Genomic DNA, 14698 nt, shown 5'->3' on the forward strand with positions numbered 1-14698 from the left:
GATTTGTCTGTAAGGGTACACTATGGATTTTTAAATGCCCACACAAACCTTCTCTGGAGATAGTTTCAAAGCGCCACTGAACGGGCATTTTACCTGTCCGTAAAGGAATGCCGCTTCCGAAGCGGGACTAACGTCCATCACTAGGCGACCAGAACTGTTAATCAAATACTCTGGAGCTGCCTGTGTATAGAACGTTTTCTCCTAAAGAAGTACTTTAAGTTCATTAAATACTGTGGCTTACCAAGACATTTAGTAGAAAGAACCCATCTTCCTCTTTGAATCGACTTAAGATTCAGTCTTTTTGGAACAGAGGAGACTTAGTTGCCGTACTTCCGAGAACACAAACATTTGCATCTTTCATAGCGAGCTAGCGAGGAACGGAGAGAGAGGGGAGGGGCACAGTCTAGGCAGGTCGGCCACCGGGCAGAAAGTCAGAACCGTGCACTAGGCCTATCTGTCGGCAATCAAAAGCTGTATCTCGCAATTTCTTGGCTTGCAACGTTTCACAACGTCAGTAAAGCAGGGCCTATCATCAATGAATAGGCTAGGATACTCTACTAGGAACAGACCGACGACTAAACCCACACTCGCATCATTAGTGAAGAGAAAGAGCAGGTGAGCCAGCTGCTTTAGTATTTTTTTATTTTGTGGGCAACGTGGCCCTTTTATCTACTTCCCCAGTGTCAGATCAACTCGTGGATATCATTTTTTTGTCACTGTCCAGTATGAAGGAAGTTGGAGGTAGTTTTTGAGCCAATGCTAACTAGCGTTTCCCATTGACTTCCAATTGCGCTGTCCGCTAGGATCCCAATTTCGTTAACTTTCACACCCCTATAACATGCTGTCCCGACCAATCACCATCCCCCATATTCCTTGGCAGTCCCGCCCACACACAAACCATTCTGACTCTGCTCTCAGCCAATCAGAATGTAACACTTGCAGTATTCAGCCAATCACAGCACCAAGCCAATCACGTCTCGAGCGCATGGCTCATATGTGTGTGTACCCCACCCGCAGTGTTTTAATCCCACTCAAAGAGGAGTGGACCTAATCTGTGTGTTTATGGAAAATCCCCCTTTTAGCACAGTGCTAACACACACACACACACACACTGGCACCATATGAATTTACCCTGCCAAGTCCTGCAAGCCCAGTGAGAATGAAGGTTGTAAAGTCACATCTCACTGGGGGGTAAGAGGTGTGTGTGTGTGTGTGGGGGGGGGGGGTTAATGGAAAGTTCATGCATTATCCTCTGCCAATCAGTTATCTGAGGTCACTCATCCTGTCTGTCCTGACCACACACACTCCTGATGGTGTGTGTGTGTGTGTGTGTGTGTGTGTGTGGTGTGGTGTGTGTGTGTGTGTGTGAAGGAAGTTGGAATTCTGATGGGCTGAGCACAGAGGCAGAATGGGTTGTGTGTGGGCGGGACTCAACAGCCTTGGTTTCTCTTATGACTGCCTCGCCTGGTTCACTAACTACTTCTCAGATAGAGTTCAGTGTGTCAAATCGGAGGGCCTATTGTCCGGGCCTCTGGCAGTCTCTATGGGGGTGCCACAGGGTTCAATTCTCAGGCCGACTCTCTTCTCTGTATACATCAATGATGTCGCTCTTGCTACAGGTGATTCTCTGATCCACCTCTACGCAGACGACACCATTCTGTATAAATCTGGCCCTTCTTTGGACACTGTGTTAACAAACCTCCAAACGAGCTTCACTGCCATACAACACTCCTTCCGTGGCCTCCAACTGTTCTTAAATGCTAGTAAAACTAAATACATGCTCTTCAACCGATCGCTGCCCGCACCCGCCCGCCCACCTAGCATCACCACTCTGGACGGTTCTGACTTAGAATATGTGGACAACTACAAATAACTAGGTGTCTGGTTAGACTGTAAAAACTCCTTCCAGACTCATATTAAGCATCTCCAATCCAAAATTAAATCTAGAATCAGCTTCCTATTTCGCAACAAAGCCTCCTTCACTCATGCTGCCAAACATACCCTCATAAAACGGACTATCCTACCGATCCTTGACTTTGGCAATGTCATTTACAAAATAGCCTCCAACACTCTACTCAGCAAATTGGATGTAGTCTCACAGTGCCATCCATTTTGTCACCAAAGCCCCTTATACTACCCACCACTGCGACCTGTATGCTCTCGTTGGCTGGTCCTCACTACATATTCGTCGCCAAACCCATTGGCTCCAGGTCATCTATAATTCTTTGCTAGGTAAGCTCCGCCTTATCAGCTCACTGGTCACCATAGCAACACCCACCCGCAGCACGCGCTCCAGCAGGTATATTTCATCTGGTCATCCCCAAAGCCAACACCCCCTTTGGCCGCCTTTCCTTCCAGTTCTCTGCTGCCAATCACTGGAACGAATTGCAAAAATGACTGAACCTGGAGACCCATATCTCCCTCACTAACTTTAAGCATCAGCTGAAAGTTAGTGAGTTAGTGAGAGCAGCTTATCGATCTCTGCAGCTGTACACAGCCCATCTGTAAATAGCCCATCCAACCAACTTCCTCCTTACTTCATTTGCACACACTGTATTACAGATTTTCGATTGTGTTATTGACTGTACGTTTGTTTATCCCATGTGTAACTCTGTTGTTTGTGTCGCACTGCTTTGCTTTATCTTGGCCAGGTCGCAGTTGTAAATGAGAACTTGTTCTCAACTAACCTACCTGGTTAAATAAAGGTGAAATAAAAAAAACGGTGACCTTAGTGGGAGAACTCACTGACTCTGAGTCCCTGGCTGTCTGTACTGTTAACTCCTCTGGCTACTGTCCACAGTTTGAGTTATGATGCTCCTGTTTAGAGTCAAGAGCCAATAGGATGCTTATGTTTAGAGTTAAGAGCCAATAGATGTTTAATGCTACAGTAATTCTTATCTCCATCTGCTATTTGACTAAAATGTGAATAATATGAAATATGATATTTAAGTGTTTAGATAATAATGATACTGGATAAATAAAGATAAAATCCAAAGATGAGATAATATTGTGGGATGTTGTGTGTCCTGTGTGCAGGTGCGTGAGGCTGCCACAGCATCGCTGGTGGATGTGTATCGCCACATAGGAGAGAGAGTCAGAGCCGACCTGGGAAAGAGAGGCCTGCCTGCCACACGGTGAGTGTTTGTCTGTGTGTGTGTGTGCTTGTGGTGTGTGTGTGCTTGTGGTGTGTGTATACCACAATATATTTTGTATGTGCCATGTATGGGTTGTCACTAGAGGTCGACCGATTATGATTTTTCAACACCGATACCGATTTATTGGAGGGCCAAAAAAGGCAGATGCCGATTTTTATTTATATATATATTTGTAATAATGACAATTACAACAAAATAAAAGTGTTCATTCAGTATTAACTTAATATAATACATAAATAAAATCAATTTAGTCTCAAATAAATAATGAAACATGCTAAATTTGGATTAAATAATGCAAAAACACAGTGTTGGAGAAGAAAGTGAAAGTGCAATATGTGTCATGTAAAAAAGCTAATGTTTAAGTTCCTTGCTCAGAACATATGAAAGCTGGTGGTTCAATATTCCCAGTTAAGAAGTTTTAGGTTGTAGTTATTATAGGAATTATGACGCGTCGACTATTTCTCTCTATACCATTTGTATTTCATGTACCCTTGACTATTGGATGTTCTAATAGTCACTTTAGTATTGCCACCCTAATCTCAGGAGTTGATAGGCTTGAAGTCATAAACAGCGCTGTGAAGCAAGCATTGCTAAGAGCTGCTGGCAAACGCAGTAAAGTTTGAATCCATGCTTACGAGCCTGCTGCCGCCTACCAACGCTGAGACAGACTGCTCTATCAAGTCATAGACTTAATTATAATATAATAAACACAGAAATACGAGCCGTTGGTCATTAATATGGTCAAATCCAGAAACTATCCTTTTGAAAACGAAACGTTTATTCTTTCAGTGAAATACGGTTCCGTATTTTATCGAATGGGCGGCAAACCCTAAGTCTAAATATTGCTGTTACATTGCACAACCTTCAATGTTCTGTCATCATTTTGTAAAATTCTGGCAAATTAGTTCGCAACGAGCCAGGCGGCCCAAACTGTTGCATATACCCTGACTCTGTGTGCAATGAACGCAAGAGAAGTGACACAATTTCCCTAGTTAATATCGCCTGCTAACATTAATTTCTTTTAACTAAATATGCAGGTTTAAAAAAATATACTTCTGTGTTTTGATTTTAAGAAAGCATTGATGTTTATGGTTAGGTACGTGCAACGATTGTGGGTTTTTTCGCGAATGCGCTTTTGTTAACTTCTTATGGCTGCAATCCCGGTAACGGGATGATATGACAACAGCCAGTGAAAGTGCAGGGCGCCAAATTCAAAACAACAGAAATCTCATAATTAAAATTCCTCAGACATACATGTGTCTTATACCATTTTAAAGGTAATCTTGTTGTTAATCCCACCAAAGTGTCCGATTTCAAATATGCTTTTCAGCGAAAGCACTACAAAAGATTATGTTAGGTCACACCAAAACACAATAAGCACAGCCATTTTTCCAGCGAAAGATAGCAGTCACAAAAAGCACAAATAGATATAAAATTAATTACTAACCTTTGATGATCTTCATCAGATGACACTCATAGGACTTCATGTTACACAATACATGTATGTTTGTCTGAGTTTACATTGGCGCGTTACATTCACTAGTTCCAAAAACATCCAGTGATAGTGCATAGCCACATCGTTTCAACAGAAATACTCATCATAAATGTAGATGATAATACAAGTTATACACATGGAATTATAGATATACCTCTCCTTAATGCAACCGCTGTGTCAGATTTCCAAAAAACTTTACGGAAAAAGCAAACCATGCAATAATCTGAGACGGAGCTCAGAACAAGAGTCAAATTAGCCGCCATGTTGGAGTCAACAGAAACCAGAAATTACATGATAAATATTCCCTTACCTTTGATGATCTTCATCAGAATGCACTCCCAGGAATCCCAGGTCCACAATAAATGCTTGATTTGTTCGATAATGTCCATTATTTATGTCCAATTAGCTAATTTGGTTAGCGCGTTTTGTAAACAATTCCAAAGTCACAAAGCGCGTTCACTAAAACATGACGAAATGTCCAAAAGTTCCGTAACAGTCAGTAGAAACATGTCAAACGATGTATTGAATCAATCTTTAGAATGTTGTTAAAATATATCTTCAATAACGTTCCAACCGGAGAATTACATTGACTTCAGATGAGCGATGGAACGGAGCTGCCTCATGTGAGCGCGCGTGGTCAAACAATGTTCACCTCATGGCAGTGGTGACTCATTCCTGTCTCCTTCGGCCCCCCTTCACAGTATAGTCATCAGACAAAGTTCTACAGACTGTTGACATCTAGTGGAAGCCGTAGGAAGTGAATACTCATTCATATCTCGCTGTGATTTCAATGGGATCTTGGTTGAAACTCGACCAGCCTCAGAATTTCCACTTCCTGTCTAGATTTTTTTCTCAGGTTTTTGCGTGCCATATGAGTTCTGTTATACTCCCAGACATAATTCAAACAGTTTTAGAAACTTCTGAGTGTTTTCTATCCAATACTAATAATAATATGCATATATTAGTAACTGGGACTGAGGAGCAGGCCGTTTACTTTGGGCACCTTTCATCCAAGCTACTCAATACTGCCCCTGCAGCCATAAGAAGTTAAATCATCCCCCGTTTGGCGAATGCCGATTACCGATTTGTTATGAAAACTTGAAATTGTCCCTAATTAATCGGCCATGTTGATTATTCGATCAACTTCTAGTTGTCACACCATTGTAGTTGACAGTTTTTGGAGAAACCTGTTGAATGCTGGCCTGTTTAAAAAACTTGCAGTTCTCTCTGGCTGGTCTCCGTGTGTTTTGTTGCCATGTACTTTATTAGTGAATGACGAGTGTCCAAAGTGGTTTTGACTGGGAATACTAAATGTGTTGGCTCGGTCTCTGTCCCAGTCCACACCATGCTCCACTCTGCCCCTCTGACAGTCACACACAGAGACACTTTATACTGGACAATACAAAGAGTGAGGGGGAGGAAAGGAAGAGAGGGAGAAAGGAAAAGGGGAGGAGAGACAGAGAAAGTGGGAGAGGGCACTGGACAATACAGAGAGGAAGAGAGGGAGAAGGGGAGGAGTGTGCAGTCTCTGAAGAGCTCCATTGAGGGACTTGCTCTGGTCACCGTGGTTACCATAATAAGGAGCCTGGAGTGTTGTCATTCTGAGCACAGTCTTCCCTCTCTCTCTTTCTCACTCTCCATCTCTCTTTCTCTCCTGTATGAATAAATAGCGTGTGTGTGTTGTCTGTCACATGTTGTGATGTTAACTGATACAAACACTGTCTGGGAGAGAACATTCTATTCAGTGAGAGCTTTGTCTGCTTAAGCCTGTTTTAGAGAAGTGTGTGTGTGTGTGTGCTAGTGGAATGGGGGTGCAGCCAGAGGCCTAGATGACCAGATCACATATCAGGAAAAGGTCAAAGAGAAGGGGGAGTGGGAGATGGACAGAGGGAGAGGCAGAGAGGAGGATGAGATATGTAGAGCTGGGATAAGAAAGAGGTGGAAAGGGAATGATTTTGAGAAAGAAAGATGATTGGGGGATCGGGTGAGAGAGAGAAGTCTTTACATGTGTGCGCTTTGGCCAGGAGTGGAGAGGGAAGGAGAAGACGAAGGGGTATCTATGATAAATGTGACAAACGAAAGGAGTGGGAAAAGGAAAGACTGGGAGGAAATGTGATGAGGGAGGGAGGGAGGGGCAGCTTTTCTCTCCCTGTGCTGGCAGTGCCAAAGCCCCTCCCCCTTTTGAAATCTGTGTGTGTTCTGTGTGGGAGGTTATGTGAAGGGGAACAGCATATCTGCGCTGTCACACAAACACTGCCCTGCTCCATGTCATACAAAACACACACAAAGCCTTTCCTTGAGATTGAACCTTTTCCGGTGGTGTATGTGTCTGAGAGATGATGGGTGGTGCTTCGTCGCGTGCCGCGTAATATGCGTTTGTCTCCTGCTGTTTCTTTCTTCCCCGTTCCTCCTCCCTACCTCTCTTGCCCCCTCCCTCTTTAATTTGCTCCCTCTCCCTCCTTCCGTCTCTGAGTCACTGCACCATGTTGGATACAAAGAGCAGAGGACTCCAGCGTGACAGTAGCACGGGAGCTACCGCTACGCTACGCAGCAACACACTGACCCATTAATCATCCCATATGGAAATTATATCGCTATGCTCATTTGGATAACGGCTAGGGTACACTACGCTATGCTAATTCGGAGCATAAATCAATATGGAAATGCTAATGTCGGCTAATTGTTGAGCGGTGCGGAAATGCTACGCAGCTGAGGAGCCTATCGCTAATCGTCAGTAATCAGGAGAGCTAAGCTGTCTGGGGGTTTGACTGCTAGAAGGACGGTGTGTATGCACACACACACAAACACACACACACGCACACTTTTGCTCTGGTCTTATCGTTATTAATCTCAACCTTATCCTTTGGGGAGGGTGTGTGTGTGTAAGTAATAATGTGTGTGTTTTGTTACAAACAGATGTACTGGTATGTGGTAGCTGACGTGACCAGAGTGTGTGTGTGTGTGTGTGTGTGTGTAGCAAATGTTACAGACGGTCTGTCTGTGACGTCGTAGACTTCGTTAGGATTCCTGCGGTGCTGTGTTATTGAGATTGTTCTGAGCTTCAGGCTGAGCATCACTGTCTTCTGTTCCTACTCCAACACTCTCATTAACCTCTCTGGGATATTCGGGATGCTAGCGTCCCACCTCAACAACAGCCAGTGAAATTGCAGGGCGCCAAATTCAAAACAACAGAAATCCCATAATTAAAATTCCTCAGACATATAAGTATTTTACACCATTTTAAAGATAAACTTGTTGTAAATCCAGCCACAGTGTCCGGTTTCAAAAAGGCTTTACGACAAAAGCACACCAAACGATTATGTTAGGTCAGCACCTAGTCACAAAAAACACAGCCATTTTTCCAGCCAAAGAGAGGAGTCACAAAAAGCAGAAATGGAGATAAAATTAATCACTAACCTTTGATGATCTTCATCAGATGACACTCATAGGACTTCATGTTACACAATACATGTATGTTTTGTTCAATAAAGTTCATATTTATATCCAAAAATCTTAGTTTACATTGGCGCGTTATGTTCAGTAATGTTTTGCCTCCAAAACATCCGGTGATTTTGTAGAGAGCCACATCAATTTACAGAAATACTCATAATAAACATTGCTAAAAGATACAATTGTTATGCGTGGAATTATAGATAAACTTGTCCTTAATGCAACCGCTGTGTCAGATTTCAAAAAAACTTTTCGGAAAAAGCACACCATGCAATAATCTGAGTACAGCGCTCAGACACAAAAACAAGCCATACAGATACCCGCCATGTTGTGGAGTCAACAGAAGTCAGAAATAGCATTATAAATATTCACTTACCTTTGATGATCTTCATCAGAATGCACTCCCAGGAATCCCAGTTCCACAATAAATGTTTGTTTTGTTTGATAAAGTCCATCATTTATGTCCAAATACCTCCTTTTTTGTTCGCGCGTTTAGTACACAAATCCAAACTCAGGAGGCGCGGGCAAGTCCAGGCGAAAGTTCAGACAAAGTCATATTACAGTTCGTAGAAACATGTCAAACGAAGTATAGAATCAATCTTTAGGATGTTTTTATCATAAATCTTTAATAAGGTTTCAACCGGAGAATTCCTTTGTCTGTGGAAGTGCAATGCAACACAGCTAACTCTCACGGGAGCGCGTGAGACTGAGCTCGTGGTACTCTGCCAGACCCCTGACTCAAACAGCTCTTATTCCCCCCTCCTTCACAGTAGAAGCATCAAACAAGGTTCTAAAGACTGTTGACATCTAGTGGAAGCCCTAGAAAGTGCAATATGACACCATAGACACTGTGTATTTGATAGGCAATGACTTGAAAAACTACAAACCTCAGATTTCCCACTTCCTGGTTGGATTTTTTCTCAGGTTTTTGCCTGCCATATGACTTCTGTTTTACTCACAGACATCATTCAAACAGTTTTAGAAACTTAAGAGTGTTTTCTATCCAAATCTACTAAGTATATGCATATTCTAGCTTTTAGGACTGAGTAGCAGGCAGTTTACTTGGGGCACCTTTTTATCCAAGCTACTCAATACTGCCCCCCTGTCCCAAAGAAGTTAATGGCAATGAGAAGATGTCTGGATGATCAGCATGCTGTCACTATTAATGTCCTCAATAGGAGTAGAGCTCTGTTTCCCCACAGTAATACTAGTCATGTCGGTGTGTTTGTGAGTTAGGGTCAGAGGTAGGTTCCGATGCTGATGCTTCACTTTTGCTTGGGAGAGTCATGTTAGTAGCATGTGAGACACACCCACCTTCAGACAACACGTGTTGCTGTATTCTCTCTCCTCTCACGCTACTCATATGTTGCTGTGTGTGTGTTCTGACCACCTTTCCCAACTCTTGCCTCCAGGTTACAGACAATATACGGGCGTTTTGATGAAGCGTTGAATTCTGGGAACATGGCGCTCAGCCCCAGTCACGGTGAGTCTCTCCCTCCCTCATTTTCATTGTTGCTTTTTTGTCTTTGTGCTGTTTGTCCCTCTTTGCCCCCCATGTGGGGCTAGTGCTGTGGTCTGGCTGATCTTGTGGCTGTGTGTGTCTAGAAAGTCTGTCAGAGGGTCCAATAGGATTACTAGTCTAATCTCTCAGGAGTTTCGTCTCCAGACTTTAGATATCTGGTGTCTGGTTGGACCAAATCCCTGCCTAGCAACACAAGAACTTCTGCTGTTACCAGGCAGTTGGAATGTTTTTTGGTTGTAAAATTGTAGTTAGGTTTAAGGTTGTAGTTTGGTCGTAAAGTTGTGCTTTTGTTGTATATTTGTAGTTTGGTTATATATTTAAGTAATAAGGCACGAGGGGGTGTGGTATATGACCATATATCACAAACCCCAGAGGTGCCTTATTGCTTTATAAACTGGTTACCAACATAATTACAACAGTACAAATATTTGCTGTGCCATACCCATGGTATACGGTCTGATATACCAAGGCTTTCAGCCAATCAGCATTCAGGGCTCAAACCACCCAGTTTCTAATTGTAGTTTGGTTGTATAGTGGTAGTGTGGTTGTATAGTGGTAGTGTGGTTGTATAGTGGTAGTGTGGTTGTATAGTGGTAGTGTGGTTGTATAGTGGTAGTGTGGTTGTATAGTGGTAGTGTGGTAGTGTGGTTGTAGTGTGGTTGTATAGTGGTAGTGTGGTTGTATAGTGGTAGTGTGGTTGTATAGTGGTAGTGTGGTTGTATAGTGGTAGTGTGGTTGTATAGTGGTAGTGTGGTTGTATGGTGGTAGTGTGGTGGTAGTGTGGTTGTAGTGTGGTTGTAGTGTGGTTGTAAAGTGGTAGTGTGGTTGTAAAGTGGTAGTGTGGCTGTACAGTGGTAGTGTGGTTGTAGTGTGGTTGTAGTGTGGTTGTATAGTGGTTGTATAGTGATAGTGGTTGTATAGTGGTTGTATAGTGGTAGTGTGGTTGTATAGTGGTAGTGTGGTTGTATAGTGGTTGTATAGTGGTAGTGTGGTTGTATAGTGGTCGTGTGGTTGTATAGTGGTTGTATAGTGGTTGTATAGTGGTAGTGTGGTTGTATAGTTGTATAGTGGTAGTGTGGTAGTGTGGTTAATTTGGTTTTGAATTTGGTTGTGGAGTTGTTGCTTTTTTGTTTATAAAGATTTGCAGTTGTAGTCTACAATTTGTCTAGTTGTATTGTACAGTTTTTTTGTGGAGTTGTAGTTTGGATGTAAAGTTGTAGTTTTCAGTTGTCTACAGTTTGTATTGTATTTGTTGTACTGTAATTTGTCTGTTCCTTAGTCAGTCTCTCTATACGCAGTCTGTTGAGGTACTTTTATCCTGAGGGGATCACAGAGGGGGTTAAGACATGGAGGGGTAAGGTTGCTATGATACCGTGTCCAGTGGCAGCATGGGGTGGTTAGGTTTAACCCCTGCACTCCCAGGGGTTTCAGTTCGGATCCCTTCAGAGAGGGCAGTGAGCTTTGGGCTCCTAGTCCACCTGCAAAGACACTGGAAGGTCAGTCCTAGCTCTCGTTCTGTCCCATTCTGATGTGGACTCTGTTTTCCCCCCCAAACAGTAAACCCAAAGCTCCAACTGGAGGACAGAACATACAATATCAGTCAAACACACACACACACACACCATCAGCCAAACACAGCACACACATTTAGAACACAGTAAAGCAAGAGGAAGCCAGACTGCATTGTCAGGGATGAAGAGCACACACACACTGACTGTGGGGCTGTTATTATTCTGAAGGCTCAACACAGCTGTTGCTGGGAGGCACAGGGGGAGCCACAGAGGGAAGGGGAAAGAGGGAGGCGAGAGAGAGGGATGGAGGGAAGGGGAAGAGAGAGAGAGACAGCTCTGCAGTTGTACAAGCCAGGGCCTCAGAGCTGTGCTTGTCACTGCTTTCCCTGATTCATCATGACAGAGGGAACGAGAGAGAGCAAGCAAATGAAGGAAAACTGAAGAGAGAGGAGAGAATTTCTCTACACACTTATTATGGCGGTCGGAGGCGAGGGATACTGTGTGTGTAATCTTTGGCTCTGGAGTGAAATCGGTTTAGGGAGTTACTCTGAGTTCCTTAAAATGTCTGGGGATAGTTTGAGTGTATGTGAGTGGGATTGAGTTCTCTTTGTCCCTCCCTACTCCCTCTTCTCCCCCAACTCTCTCCCTCCCTACTCCCTCTTCCCTCCCTACTCCCTCTTCTCTCCCTACTCCCTCTTCTCTCCCTACTCCCTCTTCTCTCCCTACTCCCTCTTCTCTCCCTACTCCCTCTTCTCTCCCTACTCCCTCTTCTCTCCCTACTCCCTCTTCTCTCCCTACTCCCTCTTCTCTCCCAACTCTCTCTCCTCTCCCAACTCTCTCTCTCCCTACTCCCTCTTCTCTCCCTACTCCCTCTTCTCTCCCTACTCCCTCTTCTCTCCCAACTCTCTCTCCCTCCCTCTTCTCTCCCAACTCTCTCTCCCTCCCTACTCCCTCTTCTCTCCCAACTCTCTCTCTAGTAGTTTGTAGGTCAGGTGTGTGTAGGTAGGACACTGGGTGTCTTTGGTGAGAGAGAGGTTTTATTTAAGACTGTTAGACTTTGGGACTGAAACTCACATTTAAGTTGTGTGTGTGTGTGAGAGAGAGGGTAATGTGTGTCACGGCTGCTGGCTTCTCTCTGTGCCTCACTGAAATGTAAGAACACACGCACTACACAGTAGTCCTAGTAGCCCAGAGTAATTGAGTGCACTGCAAACTGACCCTCAGTAGCTTCATCAGCTGCTTAGTGGTGCATTGTTGACACACACACACACACACACACACACACACACACACACACACACACACACACACACACACACACACACACACACACACAGACAAGCTCATTCTGCCTCGATGCCTCTCCGTCTCTGCAGAGGATAGCGTGACCCCGTTTCCAGGGTAGCCTGTTTCCACGGTTACGCTGCCATTTTATTATTATGCTCTATCCCTCTTCTTGACCTGGAAATGGAACGGTTTAGTGTCTGTGCTGCTCGTCTCCTTGTTTCCTTTCCTCATCTCCTTGTTTCATCTACTTGTTCAATTTGCTTGTTTCCTCATCTCCTTGTTTCATATCATTGCATCCTTGTTTCCTCTCCATCTCCTTGTTTCATATCCTAGTCTCCTCTCCTCATCTCCTTGTCTCCTAGTCTCACAGATTTCTATCGTATTGCGTCCATCTCCAAAACGAAGACAACCAAGGAGAATCATCCTTCGTCATAGTACTGTATTTAAACATACTGTTATGGCATTTTAGGGCAGTATTGCTATCAAGGCATGTCCAGCTCCACGGGTATTTATTGATATCCTCGTCACATACTATGTATTGGCTGTTCATATGTGGAACTGTGTTGGCATGTTTAGTCAGTCGGCTTGTGTGGATTGGATCTGTGTCTGTGTCACACGGGCCTGACTCCTGCCCGGGCGTGAAAATATGTTTATAACGTGTGCTTCTGCAGCTTAGAACAGATTACCATACACACACACACATGTGATGTTGGTACAGAAGGGCCTCGATGTACTAATCCTGTTCCTGAGTGTGTTGTGTTCCTAGCTAGCTAACCTTCTAGTTTCCAAACGAAAGTTCACTAGTTCGAATCCCCGAGCTGACAGTGAAAAATCTGTCTGTGTCCTTGAGCAAGGCACTCAACCCTAATTGCTCCTGGGTATAAGTTGATGGCGGACCCTGGCCTTGACCCCACTCTCCGAGGGTGTCTCAGGGAGAGTTGAGATAGGCAAAAAAACATTTCCAATTCACAAATGTGTACTAATACAATTAGTACATGAGGGAAATAGGACAAATATGAACACACACTGCCGTGTGCAGTCAGAGTGCTCTGTCTCTAGTTTAGTGTGAGTGATATAGCAACTGTCAGTCTTCCATCCAAGAGTCTTCTTCCTTTTGTTTTTGTTGTTTCACAGATAAAGGCTAGTGCTGCCCCCCTGTGGACACAAACACATTTTTGCAGAGCATTGACAAAATGCCTGTGTTTTGTGTGTATGTGTCTGTGAGATGGTTGTGTGTATGTGTCTGTGAGATGGTTGTGTGTGTGTGTCTGTGAGATGGTTGTGTGTCTGTGAGATGGTTGTGTGTCTGTGAGATGGTTGTGTGTCTGTGAGATGGTTGTGTGTGTGTGTGTCTGTGAGATGGTTGTGTGTGTGTGTGTGTCTGTGAGATGGTTGTGTGTGTGTGTGTGTGTCTGTGAGATGGTTGTGTGTGTGTGTGTCTGTGAGATGGTTGTGTGTGTGTGTGTGTCTGTGAGATGGTTGTGTCTGTGAGATGGTTGTGTGTGTGTCTGTGAGATGGTTGTGTGTGTGTGTGTCTGTGAGATGGTTGTGTGTGTCTGTGAGATGGTTGTGTGTGTCTGTGAGATGGTTGTGTGTGTCTGTGAGATGGTTGTGTGTGTGTGTGTCTGTGAGATGGTTGTGTGTGTGTGTGTCTGTGAGATGGTTGTGTGTGTGTCTGTGAGATGTGTGTGTGTGTGTGTGTGTGTGTGTCTGTGAGATGGTTGTGTGTGTGTGTGTGTGTGTCTGTGAGATGGTTGTGTGTGTCTGTGAGATGGTTGTGTGTGTGTGTCCGTGAGATGGTTGTGTGTGTGTGTGTGGTCTTGTTCTTCTATTCTAGTGGGTACCTAAAATCCCCCCCACCCACACACACACAAGGATTTTCGGTACACAAGGATAGTAAAACAATATTCTCCCTTGTGACTACATTTCTCACTTCCCCATGAGGACAAAGGCTATTTTAAGCTTTAGAGTTACAATTAGGGTTAGAGGTTAGGGGTTAGGTTAGTGAAAATAGGATTTTGAATGGAAATATATTTTATGTGTGTGCTCGCATGTAGTTATTTTACAATGCTCCACCAAATTTGTGTTGCTTGCTGTGTGGTTTTGTTACGGATGTATTTTTTGGCTGTGTGTGTGACGTTCTCAGAATGTGGATTATGTTTCCCCTCTTCCCTGCATGGGAATGACTCTGGGATCATTTTCACCTGGATTGGGGATTGGAGAGTGTGTGTTTGCCTCTGCATGTTTGGTTTGTTTATCTGAAACCCAAAAGTATTTT

At 43.9% G+C, this 14698-nt stretch overlaps 1 protein-coding gene across 7 annotated transcripts in view; it reads left to right on the forward strand.

Annotated features, from left to right (window-relative positions):
* The window catches only part of clasp2 (cytoplasmic linker associated protein 2), a 102792-nt gene that overhangs the window by 18460 nt on the left and 69634 nt on the right, over positions 1–14698 (forward strand). For all 7 annotated transcript variants that reach the window (XM_038965760.1, XM_038965763.1, XM_038965759.1 and 4 more), the window contains 2 exons: positions 3037–3134; positions 9513–9583. In XM_038965760.1, coding sequence (XP_038821688.1) covers positions 3037–3134; positions 9513–9583 — 169 coding nt within the window. The remainder of the gene's footprint in view (positions 1–3036; positions 3135–9512; positions 9584–14698) is intronic.

This window comes from Salvelinus namaycush, chromosome 27, assembly GCF_016432855.1.
Source record: "Salvelinus namaycush isolate Seneca chromosome 27, SaNama_1.0, whole genome shotgun sequence".
NCBI classification, from domain to species: domain Eukaryota; kingdom Metazoa; phylum Chordata; class Actinopteri; order Salmoniformes; family Salmonidae; genus Salvelinus; species Salvelinus namaycush.